Source organism: Anopheles maculipalpis, chromosome 3RL (genome assembly GCF_943734695.1).
Source record: "Anopheles maculipalpis chromosome 3RL, idAnoMacuDA_375_x, whole genome shotgun sequence".
NCBI lineage: Eukaryota > Metazoa > Arthropoda > Insecta > Diptera > Culicidae > Anopheles > Anopheles maculipalpis.
The window spans coordinates 83350611-83374625 of record NC_064872.1 but is presented as its reverse complement, the minus strand read 5'-3'; the positions used below and the strand labels follow the sequence as shown (position 1 = coordinate 83374625).

At 45.6% G+C, this 24015-nt stretch overlaps 9 protein-coding genes and 1 non-coding gene across 10 annotated transcripts in view; 4 read left to right on the top strand and 6 right to left on the bottom strand.

Moving 5' to 3' along the window:
- LOC126561880 (ras-interacting protein RIP3-like) overlaps nt 1–6564 on the top strand; it is a 437929-nt gene extending 431365 nt beyond the window's left edge. Inside the window, exons 3-4 of the mRNA XM_050218241.1 lie at nt 3183–3487; nt 5408–6564. Of these exons, the coding sequence (XP_050074198.1) occupies nt 3183–3487; nt 5408–6467 (1365 nt within the window). The 3' untranslated portion in view covers nt 6468–6564. The remainder of the gene's footprint in view (nt 1–3182; nt 3488–5407) is intronic.
- Nucleotides 1–24015, bottom strand: part of LOC126563232 (trafficking protein particle complex subunit 1) — a 117445-nt gene that overhangs the window by 69100 nt on the left and 24330 nt on the right. The window lies entirely within an intron of this gene.
- Nucleotides 1–24015, bottom strand: part of LOC126562538 (ribosome biogenesis regulatory protein homolog) — a 416320-nt gene that overhangs the window by 390692 nt on the left and 1613 nt on the right. The gene's annotated exons all lie outside the window — the stretch shown is intronic.
- Nucleotides 11475–11547, bottom strand: Trnav-cac (transfer RNA valine (anticodon CAC)). The gene has a single exon. It is a non-coding gene; the product is annotated as a tRNA-Val (tRNA).
- On the bottom strand, nt 11766–12930 carry LOC126563658 (28S ribosomal protein S35, mitochondrial). The gene is made up of 3 exons (XM_050220302.1): nt 12801–12930; nt 12647–12731; nt 11766–12573 (listed from the first exon to the last, which is right to left on the bottom strand). Exons 1-3 carry the CDS (start codon nt 12928–12930, stop codon nt 11778–11780), a joined length of 1011 nt encoding a protein of 336 aa, XP_050076259.1. The 3' UTR covers nt 11766–11777.
- On the bottom strand, nt 13614–17925 carry LOC126561559 (kinesin-like protein KIF18A). Its single transcript, XM_050217781.1, has 5 exons — nt 17833–17925; nt 16425–17735; nt 14103–15198; nt 13913–14035; nt 13614–13822 (listed from the first exon to the last, which is right to left on the bottom strand). The coding sequence occupies exons 1-5, from the start codon at nt 17923–17925 to the stop codon at nt 13614–13616; spliced, it is 2832 nt and encodes a 943-aa protein (XP_050073738.1).
- LOC126562787 (ribosome-recycling factor, mitochondrial) lies at nt 15499–16326 on the top strand. Its single transcript, XM_050219371.1, has one exon. It carries the CDS (start codon nt 15499–15501, stop codon nt 16324–16326), a length of 828 nt encoding a protein of 275 aa, XP_050075328.1.
- On the top strand, nt 18485–20256 carry LOC126561951 (lariat debranching enzyme). Its single transcript, XM_050218340.1, has 2 exons — nt 18485–18707; nt 18765–20256. Exons 1-2 carry the CDS (start codon nt 18511–18513, stop codon nt 20254–20256), a joined length of 1689 nt encoding a protein of 562 aa, XP_050074297.1. The 5' UTR covers nt 18485–18510.
- LOC126562660 (mitochondrial thiamine pyrophosphate carrier-like) lies at nt 20943–21968 on the top strand. Its single transcript, XM_050219223.1, has one exon. The coding sequence runs from the start codon at nt 21002–21004 to the stop codon at nt 21938–21940; it is 939 nt and encodes a 312-aa protein (XP_050075180.1). The 5' UTR covers nt 20943–21001; the 3' UTR covers nt 21941–21968.
- Nucleotides 22364–23168, bottom strand: LOC126562810 (2-aminoethanethiol dioxygenase). The gene has a single exon (XM_050219393.1). The coding sequence runs from the start codon at nt 23162–23164 to the stop codon at nt 22364–22366; it is 801 nt and encodes a 266-aa protein (XP_050075350.1). The 5' UTR covers nt 23165–23168.

The window sequence follows — 24015 nt, the reverse complement described above, 5'->3', positions numbered from 1 at the left end:
GTTGCGACACATCGTTCGTTAGCGATGGTTCGTTCGACTTAATTTCATTCTCTATTCAATATGCCGTAAAATGGCAATTCGCGGGTGGGACGGTGGTGGTGTTTCACATAGTTTCTTATGAGGCCATTTTCATAAATTTATTACAAATTTCATATGCCTTCTTAGACGAGCAGTAGAAGCATTCTCGAAACCTGTGTGTGTGTGTATGAGCCCTTTCACGACACGATAACCCGAGACCAGTTTCTTGGGATGCTTTGTTTGTTTTAAACCGTTGCTCTTATTGAATTAAAATTTGCCTTTGTGTTAATTATCCGAACAAATTCTTCGCATTTATGTAAAGAAAAAGGTTGGTGATCGAAACCGACATATGACATGTGTGCATGGTGATGTTTTGTACGATTCGTTTTTGTTTAAAAATTCAAGAAGAAAGAGGCTTACGCTGGCAAACTTAGCACGAAATATGGGGTGTTTGTGTCGTTCGTACGAAGAAGAGAAAAGTTTCTCAAAAGCAAAGAAACTTAAAACCACCTCACACACACACACACCCATACCCACCGATCTCCCTCCCCCTCTTCCCTTGTGCATCATCGTAAGATTACTTTTCCTGTTGTTTGTGAAATAATATTCTTTGGCTATTTATTTATGTTAAAAGCTTGCTTGAGTGTGGTGTTGTGCCGAGGTTTCATCCTTCGTATTGTGCTCGTATGTGCGCGAACGAGATAGCTTTATTAATACATTTAATATTTCATCTTTTATCTTATTTTCTTTACCTTTTTCGTGGCCCTTCTTGCTTCCCCTACATTGCTTATCCATTGTTCCGATTGCTTCATGTGTTTTCTGGCCTTCTTGGATGTGTCTCTCTGTGTGTATGTGTGCTGCGTGCGCTTGCACCGTGTTATGCCTCAAAGATTATTGTTTACATTCCCACAAAAACCGTCTTTTTCGGCGCGTTTCGTCGAAATGGGCAAAAGATGGTAAAAGACGTGAAACATAAAATTTTGAAATACCCCCAGTTTTTATGAATTCTATTTTCACTTATCGTATCCGGGGTGGTATTATACATTTGCTCTTCGGACCCGTTTACCACACAACCGCCAACCTGTTTTCTATTTTCTCTCCCCTCGTCGTTGCGAACGAATAATACAGACTTTTGTTGAAGAAATTGGATTTTATGTTAAAACGAATCGCGCGCGCGCAGTGATGATTTGCTAATTTTTTTTTAACTTCTTTTTAAACTGTACACATTAATTTATGTTTTCCTTCTCAAAGGTTGTATACAACCGCCAGTGTGCGTCCTGCCTTATAATATGTTGCTCGAAGCGTGAAAATCTGTGAAAACAAAAGAAGTGAAACACTTGTTTAGTTTAAGTCAAACACACTAGCAACAGTGAAACATAGAAAAGAATATCAAAATGATGGAACTATTGCCGGAACTAACGATGATACCATCGTTGTCCCCACCGTTCTTCAACCTGCTGCCAGCCAGTGCGTTGGCAGCGAACTTTCAAACGTCACCGAAATCGAACGGCCGCAGTTCCACCGATGTCTTGGAGGTTCGTTCTATAAATACAGTGTTGCGCTTGTTTTTAACCAGCTTTTACCAGACGAAAAACTCGAAATCATTAATAATTATATTTCATGCTTTATGCTACATGTATGATGCAGCATTGATCCTAACGGGGACAATATTTCCTTCAAATATACGTACAGTGGTGATCAGTTATATAAAACGACGGACATTAGAATGAGACCACCTTCACATCCTGTGTACAAATATAAAGATATTTTCCACATTTTACCAACTGTTGGAAACAGTTTCTTATCACAACTTAGAATAGCAATTTTTGATTTATTTAAGCAGTAATCTATTGTCTGTCGTTTTGTATATATTGGTACGTTTTTAGTAGAAATATTCTTATCTATTTGTTTAAAATGAAATTTAGAAATTATTATTATACTTTACTATCAAAATTGATTCATCAAAATTTATCTCAATAAGAGAAAAAAATGGGAACAATAATGATTTATTGGGCCTTTCAAACACTAGAGTCGGTATTTGGGGTCGACTCTGCAACAAAACTGGACCGTACTGTACTGCATACGCGAGACTTTCCACCAATATTATCCAACTAGTCTGCCCTGCCCGACAGATCAAGTACAATAAAGAGCTTAAAGATCTTCTTTATTTGAAGATGACTCGTAATTGATGATGGTACATTCTCAACTCTATTTTCATTACATTAAACTGATGTCAAAAGTTTGTTTGACAAGGGCTTAAAGAGTTGACAAAAATCCATATCAGTTGTGTCATCAAGACGCGAAGGATTTTTGTCTTCGAATTTCTTGAAATGTGTTGCATTTGATTTTGAAAATTATTTGGCTAAAGAGTAATATAGGCCTTCAAGTTGCACGCATCAAACTCACATGCAAGCTTCACAGACGTTTGTGAACATGCCTGAGTAGGACACAATAAAAATATTAAAACTATTGATTTATAAAATCAAAAAAAATCTTATTTTAGTTTTAATAAAATTTTAGTAATTAAATCAACGTTCTACTCAAATCATGTTTAAATATTCATTTATTCCGTATATTGAGCCATTTAAATAAAAAATATATGACTGAATTAAGAATTATTTCAATTACAGTATGAACTGTCTCGTTTAAATGATGAAATAAGTTAGTAAAATGTTTTTATAAATTAGTCTTATACATAAGCTAGCTTTTGCGACACTTAACAATAATTTCAAATAACTTTCCTCATTTCAATAATGATTTATTTAAATAATATTTTTATGTCCTACGCATAACGGTCACAATCTACCGTGATTTTTCACACAAGCTTGCATGAGATGAATCCCGTACAACTTGAGGACCTTTATTACTCTTTAGCCAATTATTGCTATTATCTGCTTTTCAAAATGCAAATTTTGTAAATTTTAAACACAATACTATGTTGGCAATTTTTGATACAAAAACCCCCATTAAAGAAACCATAATGTTACGGAAATAAGTTCCGTAATACCGCTTTAAAAAGCGATATTGTACAGCTATTCTTAAGCGTGATAATAATATATTAGTCCTATTGCAAAGACCACCACTGTATATCGACTTTAGTTTCATACTATTTGCCCGCCTTTTTAGCTAACCATTTCGTTTCGTTCTTCCCGTTTTCTTTGCAGAAAGATGAAAAACTATGCGATTACTACCGCCGGATGCCGGTGCTGTACGACAAAAGCCACCCGCACTACAAGTTCCAGTCGAAGAAGGAAAAGGCCTGGCGCGAGCTGAGCCGGCTGTGCGAGATGGACGTGGAGCAGTGCAAGAAGCGCATGACCTACTTCCGGTGCCGGTTCACGGTCGAGCGGCGCATCATGAAGAACGGCGTCAATTGTAGCGAGTGGCCACTGCTCGAGAAGCTCAAGTTTCTCAACAAACACATCAAAATCCGGAGACCGCGTGCCCCGAACGGCGAGCCGGACGATACGTAAGTTATCTCTCTCCTCTCTCTCTATGTGTTTTTGAGCTTGAGAAAGAACGGAAATCTTAGCAAAATTGGCACTGTGGGATTGCTGGCTCCCAGCAATCATCATAACATCACTTAATGATGATCCTCATTGAACAATTGGAACAACATGCCCGGGGAGGGTAGGGAGAGAAAATGGGAAGGGTAACGAGCATGTGTGTGGACAACATCTTTCATCATGCGATAGAGATGTAACAACATTTACTTCGTCCGGTACTTAAGTGTGTACCGAGGATCAACGGGGGGAACTACAGTTGGCAAGGAGAAATAGGAAGAATCATATTTTTATTGTATTATTGTTTCAAATGCTCATAAATCGCTCGTAAGGCAGCTCATTTAGAGAAGGAATGTGACTTGTTCCTTGCTGCCATAATTGCTTTTACTATAAGAAGGCTGCTGCTGCTTCTCTATTATTCATTGATAGCCAAATTTAGAAAGCAAGAAAAAGTGCATAAGTTGTTGGACAAAGACCCCAAAAGCTTTCATATTCGAATTAATTAATATGCATTATTGCAAAATTTGCTATCTCTTGAGCAGCAAAATATCCTCCATACACTTTTCAATCCATTCCGCGCCAACTAATGACTTTAAGTGCTTGCTTTTGCTGGCTGCCAGCCGCGCTCGACTCGTCGGCTATCGGCCAACGCCCAGTTTCTTCACCGCCACAACACTGCCAATGGATGTTTTTAAGAATAAATTTATTTCTTTGAAAAGTAAATTAGAAGCAATAGAGTGTGTGAGGTTGTGAAGATGTTGTTTCTCGGTCCGTGTCTCTCTGTCAGGGGGATGTGCTGCTGTGCGCGCGAGATGCAAACCTTGTGGCCCCCCCTTGTGTCGTGTCTGTTGTTCGTCGTGGCACGTTTGAAAAGAGCGGACCGATATGGTTCTAATTTAAACCAATCAAAGACCGAATGGTGCGAGGAGAGTCACGCTTCGGTTACAAGCGATTTGTAGCACCGTTTTCTTGTATGAATATTCCTGCACAGATTCGATGGAAGGCTAAGGAAAGGGCATTAGGAAATAGGGAGGACACACATAAGTCTGGGAGGGAACTGTGGGAAAAAGATTATTTTAAAGCATTACTCTGTCTCGGTGTGTAGTTTGTCTGCCTCACTGGAGCATTTGACTTCACTTGTGATATCTCTAAGTTTATTCCAATTTCTTGTAAAAATCATAAGTAGCTGGGAATCGTCTGGTTTAATTTCCAAAGAACAAAGTTGATGCTTCGGGAATTTATTTATGTAAGTTAGGCGTAAGGTCCTTTCCTTAGGCGTAATCACATTTAAATCTGTTCGTACCTTCTTCCACAAAACTTACTTTCGAAGTAGGAGGGTAGTAAATAGACCACCAAGAAAGCTTATAACAACACCCCAAAGACTTTGACCGGTTTTACCGGGTATCGAATCCCATCTGAACAGGTTACCGTCGTACACTGGCCCTGCCTTGCCTTTTCCCTGCTTTTTGTGGTGGCTGAACCGAGAGCATTCCTTCTAAATAGAGAATAAATCCTTCTAAAGAAGTCAGCTGGCCGAGCTGGTAAGGAACCCCAAATTCACAAACAACCTTCCCCTCCGGTCAGCAGATTCACAACAGCAGCAGCAGAGGGGCCTTCAACTTCCATTCCGCTTAGGGCCTCCGAAGGACTAAATCATTCACTGAAGGAAATGTAGGAAGATTTCCTTCGGTGATCGTGATCAAAAGACATTTTCTAGAGTCCATAGCTCCATAGGCTTATGTCAGTAATGAGACTTGTATATATTCTTTAGGGGGTGACCATCTTCATCGTTCAAGGTTTTAATATTTCATTTAAAAATTTAAATTCTCAAAAAATCTTGACGAATTTCTACTAATTTCTCATCATTTCTTGCCTCACTTTTCCAGCGACGATGAGACAAACCCGATGAACATTCTGCGAAAGCGGCAGCGTGAACAGCAAGAGGACGTTAAGGACGATCTGCACGCGTACCTCGACCTGCAGCAGATGGCCGTGGCGGCCCAAAACTCCCAAGCTCAACTGCACTACCAGCAGCACCTGAAGCTGCAGGGCCACGGACCGTTCGGTGCACCGCCCGGCGCAGGTTTCCCGTCCGCGCACGATCCCATGTCACTGCACCATCTGCAGCCACCGCATCCACACCAGCGCGATCATCAGTTGCCGCCCCCGCACAGCAATCAGCCAGGCGGTGGCGGTTCCGCACAGTCCGGTGCCGGCCAGCAGCAGGTACCACACGCCGGCAGTCACCATCATCACCATCCATTCGGGCGGGGTGGCGGTATGCCAGGTTCGGCCGGTGGTGGCCACCATCAGCATCATCATCCACACGCACCGGGCGGCGGTGGCGGTGGTGGTGGTTCGGCGGGCAGTAGTGCAGCCGCCGCAGCCGCCCTGCAGCATAGTGCGGCCGGTGGTGCTGCCGGCCATCCCCATCACCATCAGCAGCCGACGCCGGTCGAGTCGCCGATACCGGCCGCGATGTCCAACGTGGAGGTGTCGTACGGTTTGCCAAAACGGGCCCGGGTCAGCTACGACGGTGACGAAGCCTCACTGTCCAACTTTAACCTCAACCGCACGGTCAAGTATCAGAACAATCTGGAGCATCAGGCCCACCTGGACGAGCACGGTGCGTACGGGCTGTACGTGGGCGAAGTGTTGCGCAAGCTGCCGGAACGAATATCCTCGCTAACCTCGCTCAAAATCATGCAGCTGCTGTACGAGGCCCAGGTGCAGTCGTTCGATGCGGCACCCTCGTCGGCCACACCGAAGCCTGCCTCCGCCCAACAGTCGAAGGTAGGCAATGGGGAAAGTACGACGGGTGGTGGTGGTGCGGCCCCTTCTTCCTCTGGCAGCCTTCCGAATGGTGGAGGCGCTACCAGTGTCGCCTCGTCCGAAGGTGGCCGCCAGTCGACGGAAAGCGCGGAATCGATGAGCAACAAGGACTAGGCCATAGCCCTCCCGTCCACTGCCGCTTGCCCGCCTCCACCACCACCACCATCAACTACCCCTTCATCGACGGCATCCCTGGTGCATTGGTGGTAGTGAACGATCCGCAGTGGGCCATCATCATCATGCTTTTACACACGGTAATGGAGAGGAAAACACGAAACAAAAGCAAAAGCCAGAAACAACGAGGAATTTTTGTTCCCCACCTTTTCGGGCAGGGAGGGTGTCTGTTAACTCACACACACACATCTCTGTGTGTCCAAACACCCAAACAGCTGCTCCACACGTGGGGTCTGTTCGTCACACCCCTCATCCTTCATCACCAATCACCATCACTAACTGTAATGATAATGTAGCTAAAATATTGCTAGGAAGTGTTTAGTTTCGTTTTCGTGTAGGTTTAGTTGTACTTGTCTAAAGTAAAATTTACTTTTTTTTATTAATATGTTTCGAGAGATCGTTCTCAAGCAGCTCGAAAACATGACGCACGGGCGACGTATCGTTCGGACCCGGTGCTAGCCATCCTTTAATCCAGTCATTGCATAATGTGTCCTCCCGCGCTCTGTCTTTATTCGACAATTGAGACGATTTCGGGTGCTGTAGGAGACTTTTAATTTGGAAATCTATATCCTTTCACAGCCGTTCTGTACTATAGCAGCTAAGTTGTGCTAGCGCCCGCTAGATGACGCCACCACGCGCATAGGAGAAAACATGGACGGAAAATTAATCAGTTAAAACACATTGCGGTTTCTCTTTAGTTTTGGTGTTTTTGCATTTGATTTTGAAGTTCTTGCAATTGGATTTTAGCGTGAAATACTAACGAGCAAAGCGCTCTAAGTGCTTTTATTTTGTGAACACAAAAACAAGGAAAGTACATATATGAATATTTCTCAAGGATAAAGAGATGATGAACAATGATTGAACTTTTTAAAGCTTCCTGCCCTTCGTGCTGCGCAGGAGACTGAACCATGTTTTTCCATTTACCCCATTCATTCGTCTGTTATGACCACCTCCTTCCCCACACACACACGCACGCACGCACACACGTCCTCGTCGAACTGGGCTGGCCGTTTGCAAAAGTTTCACGCATTTCAGTTCGCGTGTGTAATGACGGCCTAGTTGCTGGCTTAGTATAGCTGTAGCTCTATTAGACATATTGTGGCATTGCCCGGTTTGTATGCGTGTGTGTGTTGTATAATTTGGAACCGACAAACGGTCGTTCTCCACCCCAAAAAAAAAAACGGGCGAATGATGATGATACATATATAAATATGAATATAAAAAACCAAGAAAACCAATCAATACCTTTTCTGTCCTAGGTTTAGCCAACGAGTAAAATGATGTATGTTGAAAGGCAAACTGTGTAAGCATTATAATAAACTCGACCGCATGATAAAAGCAGATTGTGTAGAGAGAAAGGGAAAATGAAAGAGAAAGAGCGAGAGCGAGTGAGTGTGTATGTGTAGTTGGGAAAATAGAAGAGAGCAAAGGAAGAGGAAAAATGGTAGTAGAGATTCAGTTTTGGGAGGACTATGAGAAGCAAACAAATAGATGAAACAAAGAAAACTAAACGGCAAACGTAATACAATAAATGTTTCAAAACATCATAAATAAAAGTTGGTTTTGTTGCAATTATTTCTTCAAACATATCACCATCAGTACATATCACCATCAGTACTGATTGTTCTGACTTGCAGAGGGGGAGGGACGGAAGGATTGGGTTGGGGTGCCCCACAAAAAGATGCGCGGCCTCAAGACGCATCCAATGGTATGCCGGAGGCCAGGATCGGATTAGAACTGAGCGAGTTATCGCCGATTTTCCACGGCGATGTTGTTTTTCCTCAATAACTGGGCGGGGGATGGAGGGATCGGTTTGGGGTGTTCAGAAAAAAGATGCTCGGCCTTAAGACGCATCTAACGGTATTCCGGACGCCAGGATCGGATCCGAAATGAGCGAGTTATCGTCGATTTTCCACGGCAATGTTGTTTTTCCCCAATAACTGGACGGGGGGTGGAGGGATCGGGTTGGGGTGTTCGGCAAAAAGATGCGCGGCCTCAAGACGCATCGAACGGTATGCCGTACGCCAGGATCGGACCAAGAATGACCGAGATATTGTCAATTTTCCATGGGAATGTTGTTATTTTCCTCCATAACTTGGTGGGGAGTGGAGAGAGCGAGTTGGGGTGTTGGGCATAAAGATGCGCGGTCTCAAGACGCATCCAACAGTATGCCGGACGCCAGGATCGGACCAAGAATGAACGAGTAATCGCCGATTTTCCACGGGAATGCTGCTGGCGGAATCCCCCCCCCTCCCTTCTAGGTTCTGGAAAATCCCCCTTATTTCCATTTAATATTAAAAACCATCTTTTGGAGGGGTTTTTAAAATATATTTCAAGAAAGAAATAAAAATCACTCTGAAGAAATTAAAATTGAAAGACAAACTTTAAAAAGGACGGAAAAATATTTGTCGCGACAGAAAGAAAATAATTTTCGGACCACTTTTAAAATTTCCATTTGCTACCTCTTTGCCTAGTATGCTCTCCTGTTACTCCTGGTCGGATTTTGCCGCTTGAAAATCCGACATTTTTTGGCACAAAAATCCGACCAGGAACGACTGGTAGTAACAGGAGAACATACATTCGAGAAGGTAGCTTGGGCCGGCCAAAAAATGCCAAATTCAAACTTAAAATCCAAAATCAGTTTTAAAATCCCGCGGCAAAATTTAGAGTTGATTTCCGGACTTAAAATTTACAGCTCATTTTTAACTTGGATTTCAAAAATTTAAACTGGATTTGGAATTTTTTGGCCGGCCCGAGCTACCTCTTCGAAGTCATGCTCTCCTGTTATTTCCAGTCGCTCCTGGGCGGATTTTTGTGCAGATTTTTGTGGATTTTGATGCGGAAAAATCCCACCAGGAGTAACAGGAGAGCATACTAGGCGAAGAGGTAGCAAATGGAAATTTTAAAAGTGGTCCGAAAATTATATTCTTTCCGTCGCGACAAATATTTTTCCGTCCTTTTTAAAGTTTGTCATTCAATTTTAAGTTCTTCAGAGTTATTAATATTTCTTTCTTGAAATATATTTTAAAACCCCTCCAAAAGATGGTTTTTAATATTAAAGGGAACTAAGGGGGATTTTCCAGAACCTGGAAGGGATGGGGGGGGGGAATTCCGCCAGCAGCATTCCCGTGGAAAATCGGCGATTACTCGTTCATTCTTGGTCCGATCCTGGCGTCCGGCATACTGTTGGATGCGTCTTGAGGCCGCGCATCTTTATGCCCAACACCCCAACCCGATCCCTCCACTCCTCGCCTAGTTACGACGTGTCAAAATACGCGTGTTTTGAAAGTTTATTTTATTTGTATTTATTTAGCTCATAACTTAACATAACTATAACAATACTTGTTTTTGGACAATAAAACAAAATCTAGAAGAGATAACTAAAAGCAATGTTTTAGTAAGTGGTAAAGAATAATACAATACATACTTTAAACATTTTTGAATATGTTTCACACACACTTTAACAATGTCTTTTGTTAATATAACGATACGAACCGGTAGTGGAAAATATTTTTCTCGGCATATGTTATGATTTGAACGAATGCTAGAATCTGCTATAACTCATTTACGAATTGGTTCTTGCAGAATTGCGATCCTCTCCGGTACAAACGTATCATTCCTCTGATTCGAATGCTGTTGCTGTTCGATAGCGACGTTAAGGAACTGATATAGCTGATCCAGTAGCTGCTCTCCTCGCCCATCCCGATGTCCAACCGGTGGTGAGGGGGCTGTCGTAATCCTATCCTGAGCACGTACGATCGGTAGCTTAACCTTATCTACCAATCCCAACACGGCGTTGATAAGGCAAACGAGAAAGGACACCGTACCGAGCATTAGAACCGGATGAAGTAGTACGAGTAGTTGTAGTCCTAGTAGTCCATGATGATGCTGCTGCTGCTGGAGGTGTTGATGGTATGGAGGATACAGCGCAGTACCATCCAAGATCTCCGCTAGCACGTTACCATGGTGTTGATGGGGATGATGATGGTGTGGTTTCCAGTCCCAATTTCCACCTCCGTGTGGTTGCTGTGATGCCCAGTGTGTCAAATCATCATGATGCCACTCGCCATAGCTATCGTAGTAACGGCTCGGTGTTAGCAACGATCGGTTGGGTAAGTCCTCGTCCTTGCTTGGTGCTGCTGCCGGTGAGTAGCGAGTCCGCCGTGGAATGTTAGTTGTCGAACGTTTGCGGGCAGGAGGCGAATCCGTTGATAGCAGAGATGTGACAAAGGAAGGTTTGCCGTGCTCCTGCTTTTGCTGTGGCTGGATATGTAGACGATTATTGTAATCCGAGTGTGCCACCATCTGGTATGGAGAAGACGGCTCGGTGTTGAGGAACGAATCTGGCGGTTCTAGAATCTGTTGATTGCCTGCGGTCTTAGAAATCGTCTTCGATGCATCAGTAGCACCAACAGGAAGATCTCCAACGACACAGGAGAAGAACACTCCACTAACTAACAGTACGACCACGAACAAGTCACCTCCACCGGCATTAGTGGAACACATCTTCCCCAACCTGCGTACGCTAGATCTGGTCAAACTGAAGTAATCTCTCTCGCTGATGATTACCACGGTTTATAACCGTAGCTACTTCCGCGCATTGGTCACGGATCAATTACGGCGGGTTCGCAAGAAGAATAGATCTACCTTTTGCTAAATGTCTACAGGTTGACAGTTTTTTCTAGGCCCTGACAGCAACCGCATTGTGCATCATAGTAATGGAAGAGAGTCTTCTATGCACATGCAATTGCACTTGGATTGAGAAAACAAGAGTGAAATTCGTGCAAATAAAAGCATTGGGTCGGTGTGAAATGTAGGTCAACTAAAAGCACTTCCTACTGTGACACTGTACTGATGTATATAAAAAAAACAATTTTTCAACTATTACTACAAAAGTAAAAAGTGTTCATTTCATCGGGAAACTGACAGAAAAGAAAAAAAGTATACTGTTTCCGCCCGGGTTCGAACCGGGGACCTTCTGCGTGTGAAGCAGACGTGATAACCGCTACACTACGGAAACCGATAATGAATGCAACACAGTGCGCCTATTTCAATCACCGCTCTTTCTGCTTCTTTCATGTACATTTTCTGTCTCTTTTGCTCTATTCTTCTGACAATTGTAAATCGCTGTTCATTTCTCAAGAGACATCAAATTTCAACATCTATCAAATAGTTGATTAAGATAAAGTACTTCTTTTATCCTTATTTGTTAACCACAAAAACACACTACAGTCCCTACGTCCCTTCAATCTACTTCGCCTCTTCGCCCAACCCCAACAGGGCTACCGTTTGTTCCTTGTACTTGGTTATATTATACTCGTTTTCTCCTTCGTTGAACAGATTCGCTACAGCATCCGCGTACGCTTTCGGCACCTGTACCCACCCACTATCGCCCTTCTTCCGGTTCCAGTTAAGCGTTGTCTCCGCGTTGCGCTTACTGCGACTCGTCTCAAAATCGAAATACTCCATGTCGGCCTCACTCTTGGTCGCTTCCCACGGTTCCACCGTATTCGATTCGTGGTACAGTGCGGTCAGCAGATATATCGCATAATCATAATTTTGTTTCTTCAACGGACACCGATCGGTAACGATCGTAAGCAGATCCGTTTCGGGATTGTATCGCTCACCCACCAACCGTAGCAACTTATCCTTCGCGTGTCGATCCAGCTGCAATGATCCGAGCTCCAGCTGTACCGTTACAATGCGCGACAATGGATTGCGTATGGTGGGCAGTGCGTGACAGTAGTCCGTCGTGACGCAAGTCATCGGGAAGTGTGCCCTCATTTTCTCCTCCGTTTCGAGCCCCTTCGGCCACGGGGTGCAGAACTGTTTCAGTGCTTCACACTGTCGTTTGATAACGGGCGGCGTTAAGTGCAGAAAGTTCGGTATCTTCATCAGCTCCGCGTTGGCAAACTTGCCGGGTGACATTTGGTTACGCTTCGTGACGTATCCCTGGCGTATCGGGAGTGGAACGGCGGACGGATTAAACGATCGTGGTCCAGGCCATACGGCACCCCAATCCTGATCCGTTGCCATCTGCTGCGATCTGTATGGAGATATTATAAAGCGCGTCTAAATATTCTGCTCCACAATAGGAAAACGACTGGTGAACAACAAACCGTGGCGGCGGAACATCCGGACGTGCAGCTTTCCGACGGGCCAATCTCTGAGACTTTGTTTGTTTTAGATTTAAAACACGAAATTCTATAACGAAAGTAATGATGGATTATTATCAACTGCTTCATCTTCCCGCTGGCCAAACACAGCACCGACCTTCTTCCTGGATGCCAGCAGCGCCACGATTGCCGTCCTCCTGTAAACGGGTCGACTGCAGTCTATAGCTAACCGCCTGTACCGTTCGGCACCACACGGGCAGTGGCCCACAGCGTGCAAACAAAGCCATGATTCACGTTTTATGTCCTGCACGGCGCACTTGTGTAATAATTTCGATCCACCGGTAACCACCGGGTGGGATTTGTTGTTGATTTCGCGATTACCTCATGAGCTGCCTGTGGTGCTGTTTTTCTTGCTGACAGCTGAATGACGTTTTGGTTGCGAGCCTACTTGACGAAAATTTAACGAAACATCGTCGAACGAGAAATTTGAAGTATGTAAGTTCGTTTCAGTTGAGAAAAGCGCAACATAGGAAAATCGTGATAGCGCAAGTGCTTCTAGCATATTTTATTTTCAAGCAATGTGTATAAAATTGGAGCTTTCATATATGCGCAAATTCCTTAGCAACTAATAGTATAGATCATTCTGAGATTATTGCCTTAAAGATACAGTTGCTTGAAGACTGCCGATATATTTTTCTTTTATCCTTACTACAAACGAGTCGAGTCCTAAAAACGTTCAACGTCCTACCCACCCGACAACGATATACAACACCCATCTCTTCTGGCGCGGGGCAGTCTCCCGTTCATCCACGCTTTAGCTAAGAATGAATACAAAATATATAACAGTCGAGAGTTGCCCATGCATTATCGTGCGTGTGCAATATTAACCGTAAATATAACAAACTCCATAAATAAAAATCGTTCCCTCACTCCTTCCTCCCTTAACACTCGGCTTCCAAATTCATGTTGCCTATTTCTTTATAATACCCATCAATCGATTATGCCGATTGCGGTCACTGTCCGATTCAAAGTTGTTGTTGGCCGTTCGCATCACCGATGGCAGTGGTTTCGTGATTGTCGCCGAGCTACTGCCACTGCTACCACCACTCGACGATCCTGCCGCGTCCTTCGCTTTCATCATACGGTACCGATTGATGACGGAGCTGGCGGAAGCATTTGCTAAAATAAAAACCACAATGCTCACGTTAGCTTCACACTTCAGCAAAGAATCTTGCCGTTCACACAGTGCTTTTCAGCTTTCATACTGACTTCGATTGTTCGTTCGGTTCACCGAGCGTGGACTTTTCCCTATCCTTTTTGGACTCTTCTTGCGGTTATCCTTACTAACGGAAAGGGCCATCTTTCCACCCTTCATAGAAGCACGGCGAAGCACTGCAACCGAAAAACGGAGGTTAGATAGTTATTTATTGGTCATCGTGTTTTTTTGGTCTCATCTTACCTTTGTCCAGTACAAGGGGATCAACGTTCGATTCTACGAGCACTTTGGAAAACAACGATTCCGTTTGAGAATCTTTGACCGAGGCAATATCGAAAGTAGAGTTGGCAATGTTACCGATCCCGTTCGATTCATCCGATGTGTCCGATTTGTTCTCATCCTGGCCACTAGCACCCGGCAACACCATCTTCTTCCGTACAGGTGCATTCGTCTCGCCGCCGCCACCGCCAGCCACATTGCTCACCACCAGTCGCGGTACTTTAAGTCGTTGCGATGCCAGTGTACCGATTCCGGCCGTTCCTGCCGCTTTGGTAGGCTTCGTTGGTGTCCGGCGAGACACCGTGGGTCGTGCGGTCGCACCGCCAGCCGTCGTGGCTTTAAATGAAAACGCTCGGCCAACTGTTTTCGGTTTTTTGAACACATTCCGCCCAACGCCACTATTGCTTTCTACTTCACTTTCCTGTGCCGTTGAGTAGGGTTCCGTATCCGATTCGCTGCCATCATTCAGCTTTGCTCGTTTGTTGGCACCACCACCGACACTGGTCAAGGTTGACGATGCAATTGCATTGTCGGGCGGGAAATCAATCGCGTCATCTGAGCAACAATCCGATAGATTGGCAATGTCGTCAAGGCTGTTGCTACTGAGGTCAATGTCGTTACGATGATCCTGTTGACAATCGTCGTCGAAGAACGTTACTCCACGCTGCCGTTGGTTCAGCTTTACCAACCGCTTCAACTTGTCCAACGTGGCATTGTCCAATCGGTCCATGCTGCGGAGCAAAAGGTAATTCTGCTGTATAATATCGCCGCTCAGCATCATAATGTTTTGCCACAGTTTGTTTTCCTGGTCGTACGTGAACGACATCTGCAGCACATGATCCTTCCATAGCGTTGCGGTGAGTGCTTCAATTTCTGCCTCCTTCCCGCTAAGATAGCCCTTCAACACTGGTGCCAGTTCGCACTGTAACACCTCCTCCCGGAGCGCATTACGATGGCGGCGGGCATGCCGAAGCCGTTCCTTCCAGCGTGATGTATCGGCCTGTTGGTTTGCAACCTGTTTGCCATAACGATCGATAGTAGCTTCCAGCTTGGCAATGTCCTGCAAAATGCAAAACCACCCAATTAAATCTTTACGCTTTACCAATTTATACAAAGAAATTTAAGAAATAATTTCAACTTTTCTCTAACCACAATTGCGATAGTTAAAAAAATAGTCACAGATACAATTAAAAGGCGCTGTAATCTCAGAGACTCAAAGCCTCTAAAAATAAACGCAAACAAAATTAACGAATATTTCAAAGTTTGACAGTTGACAGGTGGAATCACCAACCAAAACAAAGCAGATTGTGGAGTGAAAAACGCGCATTTCCATCGTAGCAAAGCTTAATAAACACGCAAAATGTTACAAATAACTGCGCTGTTTCGTGCGGTTGGCCTTAAAACACTAGCAACATATAGTAGCTACATCATCCGTGCCTCTGCAGCGTGTATTTCATCACAAAATCGATCCATCTACACAGCACTACAAAGCAGCAATCGGCGCGATACACCGGAACCAGCACCACCCGTTCTCGCAACAAAACCATCCGTTCGACACTATGCAAAGGGAAAGGATAAAAAGAAAGACAAAAAGGGTACACCGGCGAAGGTTCAAATTAACGAAGAGCAGCTAGGCAATCTGATCGACCTGGAAGGCCTTCGGACACAGATGGAAAAAAGTTTGGCCGCGATGAAGGATGATTACGTGAAGAATCTCTCGCTTCGCTCTACTACCGGCTCGATCGAAACACTGCGCATTACGTACGAAGGTAAAGACTATCAGCTGCAGGAACTTGGGCAGGTGGTACGTAAAAATCCCAAAACACTCGTCGTCAATCTGGTCTCGTTCCCACAAACGATCCCGGTCGTGTTGCAAGCCATCCAGCGCAGTGGAATGAACCTGAACCCGCAGCAGGACGGGACAACACTCTTCATACCGGTGCCGAAAGTGACGCGCGAACATCGCGAAGGTTTGGCAAAAAATGCCAAGGTGCTGTTTATCAAGTGTCGCGATCGCATCAAGGACGCACAGAACCAATCGATCAAGAAGCTTAAAAAGCAGTCCAACGTTTCCGAGGACGATGCATTTCAGGCGCAGACACAAATTACCGCCATTGCGGATGGATTTGTAAAGGAGGCGGAGAAAATAATGGAACTAAAACAGTCCGAGTTGTTGGGAGATAAATGAGTTGATACTGACGCTCCATCACACACAGCAATAGTATAGTGATGTCAGATTAAATAAAGCGAATAATAGCATTCAAATACGAAACAAACGTTTCTTACCTCGTTCAGATGGCTTCCATCGAGCGTCACGACCCGGGCAATAGTTTCCGCCTGTTCCTTCAGCTTCACACGCATGTTGATCAGTTTTTCCTTGCTCTTCAGTGCGATCAACCGCTCCAATGCTTCGCGCATACTGGCGTAACAACTGTCGATACGCGAAATCCACGTGTTTAGCAATGTTTCGTTGAGCGCCGGCGACGATGATGATTCGGCAGCAGCAATAGCTTGTGTCTTCTTGCGAAGTTGTTCCTCCAAATCGGCCAACTTCGACTTTAGCCGCTCTATCTCGTCCGCCTGTTCGTTGACCTTCTTGATCAGGAACTCCTTTGGCACATTCGACGGCACGATGTTCTGCCGCACGATCGTACGAATCTTCTTTGCACGAGACGCGTATTTGAGGGTGTTGTACGTGTCGTCGTAAGTAAGCGAGGAGGGCGAGATGTTGGCAATCATTACCGTCTGACAGTTCCCTCCAAGACTGTCCTTTAGGATGCGCGTAAGGTTCGAATCACGGTACGGGATGTGCTTTAACCCGTCCGCCAGCTTGTTGATGCAGTTACCGAGTGCCAGAAGCGACTTGTTAATGTTCGCACCTTCCTTAAACCGAATGCCAAGACCCTTGGTGCTGGCGGCCCGTTCACTTCCGGCCAGATCGATCATGGACAGCTTCACCGTACGCTTTTGTCCCGTCTTTTTCTCCACCATTCGAATGTGCACCTGAAAAATCGCATGGCTTCGGCTACTTTCCGCGTTCGCGTCGGTCGGATGTTGCGTCCGGTTGCGATTGCCTAATGCCAACAGTTCCAACAGTTCGGTAGCATTGTGTATCTGCTTCAGCACCAACCCGCTCACCACCACACCGTTTGAATCTTCGCGCAACTTGAGCGGTCCGCTTTTAGTAAGCAGATTCATTACCAGCTCGTTGTACACCTCCAGGTACGAGATGCCAATATCGAACTTGCGCAGCTCGCTTAGCGACTCGATCTGTCGGAACAGTTCCTTCATGGTCAGGAACGTTATGCCCGGACAGTCGGTGTTTCCCAGCATGGTGTGCGTTTTGCCGGCGCCGGTCGCCCCGTACACAAACACCGAACAATTGTAACCGTTCATCACCGACTGGACGAGCGGTTTCATGCACACCTCGAAGATATCGTTGTTTGTGGCCGTATTGTCGAACACATCGTCGTACTCCATGGTGAGCTTCTTCTTAACGCGCTTCGTAATATCGCGGTGCGTTTGCTTCACGCCGTGGAAAAAGAACTCATCCTCATCCTCGTCCGGATCAAACATCAGGGTCGATTTATCAAGCACCTAAACGAAGCCGTAAGGGAACACAACGTTAAACGTTTTGGTCTTTGATCATTCGCACATCAAAACACTCACATACGTGTGGGGTTTTCCTGCTTACCTTGATGATGTTACGGGGATTGTGCTCCATTTCCCGCTCGTTGAACGGACGAACACGTACCGCAACGCGAATTTTCCTTGAATCGGCAGTCATCTTGTTTGTGGTGAGGGGTGGTTTTGTGTTAGCTTGACCACCAAGCAAAAAAGGCTGAGTTTTCTTCTCAAATCACAGCTTCCAAGGTGTACGTGTACGCTAGGGCAGGATGATAGATTCCTTTTCGGTATCACTTCACTTCACAAACTATGTATACTTGGATGCACGTACGATTAATTTATCTCAATTTTTTAATCTATTGCAACCTTTTCCTTCACTGTTTACGCGACGGTTGAACCAAATCGTTCTTTCTCGTATGCAGTTGGCGTCATATCAAGCATTTCAACAAAATTTCCGTTGACAGTTTGTAGTTTAACGACAAAGTGCTCGAATGCGTGGTGTACTTTTGGCCAAAATCGTGTTCGAATGATTCCTACCGTGCCGAATATCGAGCAATATTTGCTCGAAATACGGTGCAACGATGTTTGGTCCAGTGAAAAATATAGCACAATCGCGTGAATGTACCGAATTTATGACAATTGAATGTTTTTCTTTGCTTTTTCTGCTGCCGGTAATCAACAAACAACAAAAGCTAAGAGTGGCCGCCTACTTCATCAATCTGGACTTTAAATAACGCTTTTTGCAATGAAAATAGCGATCGAAGGATGTGCTCATGGTGAGCTGGAAAAGATATACGATCTAATTGGATCGATACAGAAGGAGCAAAACATTACGGTTGATCTGTTAATCTGCTGTGGAGACTTTCAATCTACGCGCAACCTCCAGGATCTGCAGTGTATGGCCGTTCCGCAGAAACATTTGGATATGTGTAGTTTCTACAAGTAGGTAGTATTGTTTTTTTTTGTGTGATGTGATTAACATGTTTTTTACCCTGTCAGGTACTATAGTGGCGAGAAAAGCGCACCCATCTTAACGCTCTTCATCGGAGGTAACCACGAGGCGTCCAACTATCTGCAAGAACTACCCTACGGTGGATGGGTAGCACCCAACATTTACTACCTCGGGTATGCCGGTGTTGTCGACTGCAACGGAATACGCATCGGTGGCATATCTGGCATCTTCAAGGGGCACGACTTTCTGAAAGGTCGTTTTGAGTTCCCACCGTACGATGAGGGCAGTAAGCGAAGTGTTTATCATCAGCGTCAAATTGATGTGTTTCGATTGAGACAACTAACGCCAACAGTCGACGTAATGCTATCGCATGATTGGCCTCGTGGCGTCACAAGGCACGGCAATGAAACGCAGCTGTTACGTTTCAAGCCAGCATTCCGGGAGGACATTGAAAGCAACAGGCTGGGCAGTGCACCGTGCGAAGATTTACTGCGGAAGCTTCAACCACCGTACTGGTTTGCGGCCCATTTGCACTGCAAATTTGCAGCCCTGGTGTCACATTCCGAGGGAAATGTAACAAAATTTCTAGCCCTGGACAAATGTCTGCCGAAACGGCGGTTTCTACAGATTCTGGACATCCCTACAGCGTGCGATGACGAGGAAAAGAAAGGGAAGAAAGACAATGACGTGTCTACACCCGTTCGATTGAAGTACGATTTGGAATGGCTGACGATATTGAACCTAACGAATCATCTTATAAGCATCAGAACTTCCAACGGTTACATGCCAGGGGAAGGATCCGATGAGCGATTTAATTTCACCCCAACCGAGGAGGAAAAGGCGAAGGTGATGGAGCGATTTAATAACGATCTCACAATTCCGGATAATTTTGTCCGTATAGCCGAATCTTACCAACCGGATGAGGGTGCAATGGATATGCGATCGGTCGAGCAACCGCAAGCATTTTTGAACCCCCAAACGACGTCCTTTTGCGATAAGCTAAACATTGATGATCCATTGCAGCTTGCAATGTTGATGACGGGGAAAAAGCTTAACACGTCCACGTACGTTGATCCACAGCCTGAGACAAATAAGAAGGAAAATCAACAATCGATGAATAATGAAATGTCGAGACTTTCGAACGCCGATGAACTAGACGTCGATGAGAACGAAGAGTCTCACGTTACAGACGATGAACGGAAAGATGAAACGGAAGCGGCAAACATCTCTCCAATAATACAGCCAAAACTTTCGCTTTCATCTGTCCTGCCCCAACCGAAATGGAGACAGCCGGATGCACAAGAATCAGACCTTTCGACAACGTTGAACGATTCGACACCTAACTGCAGTGTAGCAAGTAATCCAACGCCGCAGAAAATGGGCAATAACAGTACATCTACCTTGTCGGAATCGGTTCTCGCCGTTGATGATCTTAATCTGTCTAGCCCTCGGCAGCAAACGGACCTGGCCAACCCGACACCAGTCAAGAAGTTCAAGCGAAGAAACGAAACGATCTACACAAGAGGTGATAGTGATTAAAAGTTCAAATACAAAAACAAATCATTTAACAAAACGATGTTAAGAAACTGAAAATAAAAAATTTAAAATGATACTTAAGTACACTTTTTGTTGCTCTTGTTGGAAAGGTACGTAAAAGTTTTTTGTCTTAAAATCAATAATTTGAATGATGGTTTTGCAAAACACCCAAACCCCACGAGTAAGGACTGGCGTAGGCCTTTTCGGTTCGAACATAGCAAAAAAGTTCCGTTCCGTTCCTTTTTTCCAGCTATTTTCCCTACACTATTAAGAATACACTACCATTGCCCTTTCCACGTGCTTTTTGTTGTGCTTGCTTTGCCCGTGCCGCGATCATATGTAAGTGTGCGAGGAGCACGACACAATCGTTGCCTAAAAGAGATCGAATGAAAACAAAACGTGCGCATTGTTTACTTCGATCGCTACGCAAATGTCTTGTGTCATTTTTGCGTTATCATTTTAGTTTGGAAATACGTACCGAGCGCAAGCTAACAATTGCTGCTGCCGAAAAATCAACCAACCACCACGGCTTTCCAGCTTTCGTAGTACGCAAAAGGGCAGCCATAGGGAACAAAAACAGCTGATGATGATTAGCAAGGTCAGTATAGTTACTCACCCGCACCGATAGTCGTCCGTTGTTGCGTGGCGGAAAAAAGGTGATGTAACCCAAACGTTTGGAACGACGTACCGAAAATTTACGCACACACATACAAACGGACGCACACATCACATCATCTCGACGCTGAGGATGGACCGCGAAAAGCACAGCGATACCCGATATGCCGGACTGGCCGGTGGATTAACTGGCTGCATCACACGCTTCATCTGTCAGCCACTGGATGTACTGAAGATTCGTCTTCAGCTACAGGTCGAACCGATCAAGGCCGGATCTACCCGTTCCAAGTATCGTTCGATGACACAAACGGTTGCCTGCATTTACCGCGAAGAAGGACTTCTAGCCTTCTGGAAGGGACACAACCCGGCCCAGGTCTTGTCACTCGTGTACGGTGTGGCACAGTTTTCTTTCTACGAACGATTTAACCGATTATTGCGCGATCTACCACTGCTCGATGGACACGACCAAGGACGACAGTTTCTGTGTGGTGCATGTAGTGGTTCCTTTGCAGCGCTTACGATCATGCCACTGGACGTAATAAGAACGCGCCTCGTTTCACAAGATCCTGGCCGAGGCTATCGCAACGCACTACAAGGACTGGGACAGATCTACCGGCACGAGGGAGTGCGCGGATTATACCGCGGTGTTGGACCTGCCATGCTACAGATTGCCCCGTTAGCCGGAGGACAGTTTATGTTTTACAATCTGTTCGGTACGATCGTGAAGCGGCTGGAAGGATTGCCACAGGAAGCACAGCTAACGTCCGGTGAGCTGTTTGTCTGTGGTGGATTGGCCGGCTTCTGCACCAAACTGCTCGTCTATCCGTTGGATTTGACGAAAAAAAGACTACAGATACAGGGATTCGCCCAAAGCCGGCAAACGTTCGGACAGCACTTTGTCTGCCGGCATATGATACACTGTCTGGTGCAGGTCGCACGGGGTGAGGGTTTGCGGGGCCTGTACAAAGGGTTGCTGCCATCGTTGCTGAAGGCCGGCTGTACGTCCGCGTTTTACTTTACGATCTACGACACACTGTTGCTGCTGTTTAACGGCGAACGAAGCTTTAAATAAGTTAAATAAACGACCTCGCTTTTACAAAAGGGGATGATCACTTAGTCATCGCGGTTCGCGGGCAATTTTCTTTTGCTGTTCTGTCTCTCTATTTGCTAGTTGTAGAATTAAATTTGGTTTTATTTAATATGAGCTTGCATGCATTGTAGTTGCATTTGCTATTCGGCGTGCAACTGATGTTTGCGACTGATTTTTCATCGAAGCAACCATCGTGGGCGCTGAAAAGCTTGTGTGATGTCTAGGGCTAAATCGATGCAGCAATGGCGCACCGTTTCTAATACACTACTATTAGGGGGGGAAATAAAACAAATTAACAAATTCAACAAAAAAGAAAACCACAAGCCCTGGGGAAATGTTCCTTCCGCTAGTAGCAAAGTACTATTCAAAATCGCCATTCATATCCGAGCGTTCCCTTCCGGTGCTCTAGACATTCACATCTGACGAAGACGTCGATGTGGTGCCTCCCATCTCCGGACGGTACATAAACTCCGGCGTGCTGTACTGCACCGTATCACAGTAGTAGTGTTCCGGGTTGGGAATCGTCTCCAGCACGTACCGTGGTCGCTCGTCCTCCTGTGCCGGCCGGATGTTGGGTCCACCGAACCCGTGCGGTTCCATCTCCGCCAAATGGCGCGGTACCGGCACCTTCCGGTAGAAAAAGTATTGCGGCTGGCTGGACAGATTGTACGGCGGGCTAAGAATGTCGAAGAACGCAGCCGGTCCACCGATTGCCGTTATCTCGTGAAAGTTACGCTCGGTAGGTGTCAGCACGGCACAGTCACCGGCCGACGAGCTGATAATCTTTTCCGGTTCGGCCACAACCAGCACATGCCGCCGGAGTTTGCCATCCTTCGGCTCTACCGTGTCGCGGCGGGCCACCTCACTGTAGCTGCAGATTTGCACCGCACCGGAAACGACCCGCAGCAGACCGTGCATCTGCGGGTGGTCATGCAATGGCATGGTGTAGTTTTCCCGCAGCACAAACACGGACATAGCAAACCGATCGTTCTCGAACACACCAACGTAGGTGCAGGGTGCTTTGGATGGTTGCTGGAACGTTTCCGTGGCAACGAGCGAAGGTTCGAGCCCGATGTCCGCGAGCGTTAGCTGACCGACTAGACGGTGTAGCGCGTGCAGATTGGTAGCAAACTTGCCATCGGATGTGGCCGTTTGTTCGAATGTGGCCCAAGCCTGCCTGAATACGCGTGCGAACAGCGTACTCATCGTAGGAAGATGCTTTGGTATTCTCGGGTTTGTTGTCCTCCGCGTCTGCACTGCGACGTAGAAAACACTGTGGGCGCTCTCAACACGACGACTGGACAGTCGGCCACGACGGAGCACAAGTACACGAACCACACATACCCTCGGGTAAAGAGGATAATGGAAGTTTTTTTTTTTTTTTTGGTTACAAGCTCTTTAATCTATTCACAGCTCCATTCCTTTTCCGTCCGTATGACGATTGCACTGCTGCTGCGCTGCTACTTGCTCCTCAGTTCTTCCGTAATGACAAACCGGGTCTAATTATCGAAACCAGTGCAGCAGCAGCATATCCGCGTATCAGTGTGCTGGTATTGCGTGCAATTGGTTGAATAATGTTGAGTGGGAAACTGCTTCTCACCGATAACGCGATAAGGCGGGGACGATATTCGCGCTCTACGTTCGATCCGGAGAGTTTGGAACCATGTTTCAACCTTCCTCCCTACGCCACGGGCATGGTGTTATGTTTTGTGCTTTCCTTTTTTCTTTGCTCCCTGCAAAAAACGATCCCAATTCTTTGACAACCGACTGACAGTTGTAGAATATGCAGCGAAAAAAAAACACATTTACACACAAACACACACGTACCTTCGGCCGCTTCGTTTCTGTTGTGCCGGTTTCGGTAAGGATATTTGCGGATGTTTCAATGCGGACACTTTGGGGTGGTGGTATGTGAACTTTCACCCCTGGCCAAATGGAAAAACAAATACGATTTGCACCTTAATGATTGACACACACTGGTTAGTTGCTTTCCTAGTTGGGCTAGGATATCAGAGGATGTCCTTCACCCACTGCGATGCGGCATGAAATAGATTGAG

Excerpts from the sequence above, each read along its gene's own strand:
- LOC126563658 (XM_050220302.1), bottom strand. The coding sequence starts at position 12,930 with ATGGCTTTGTTTGCACGCTGTGGGCCACTGCCCGTGTGGTGCCGAACG. Across the intron at positions 12,732-12,800 it reads TGCTGGCATCCAGGAAGAAG|AATTTCGTGTTTTAAATCTA; the intron begins GTCGGTGCTGTG and ends CTTTCGTTATAG. Across the intron at positions 12,574-12,646 it reads CCGGATGTTCCGCCGCCACG|ATCGCAGCAGATGGCAACGG; the intron begins GTTTGTTGTTCA and ends ATCTCCATACAG.
- LOC126562660 (XM_050219223.1), top strand. The coding sequence starts at position 21,002 with ATGGACCGCGAAAAGCACAGCGATACCCGATATGCCGGACTGGCCGGT.
- LOC126562787 (XM_050219371.1), top strand. The coding sequence starts at position 15,499 with ATGTTACAAATAACTGCGCTGTTTCGTGCGGTTGGCCTTAAAACACTA.
- LOC126561951 (XM_050218340.1), top strand. The coding sequence starts at position 18,511 with ATGAAAATAGCGATCGAAGGATGTGCTCATGGTGAGCTGGAAAAGATA. Across the intron at positions 18,708-18,764 it reads GATATGTGTAGTTTCTACAA|GTACTATAGTGGCGAGAAAA; the intron begins GTAGGTAGTATT and ends TTACCCTGTCAG.
- LOC126562810 (XM_050219393.1), bottom strand. The coding sequence starts at position 23,164 with ATGAGTACGCTGTTCGCACGCGTATTCAGGCAGGCTTGGGCCACATTC.
- LOC126561559 (XM_050217781.1), bottom strand. The coding sequence starts at position 17,925 with ATGACTGCCGATTCAAGGAAAATTCGCGTTGCGGTACGTGTTCGTCCG. Across the intron at positions 17,736-17,832 it reads ATCCCCGTAACATCATCAAG|GTGCTTGATAAATCGACCCT; the intron begins GTAAGCAGGAAA and ends GGCTTCGTTTAG. Across the intron at positions 15,199-16,424 it reads ATGGAAGCCATCTGAACGAG|GACATTGCCAAGCTGGAAGC; the intron begins GTAAGAAACGTT and ends TGCATTTTGCAG.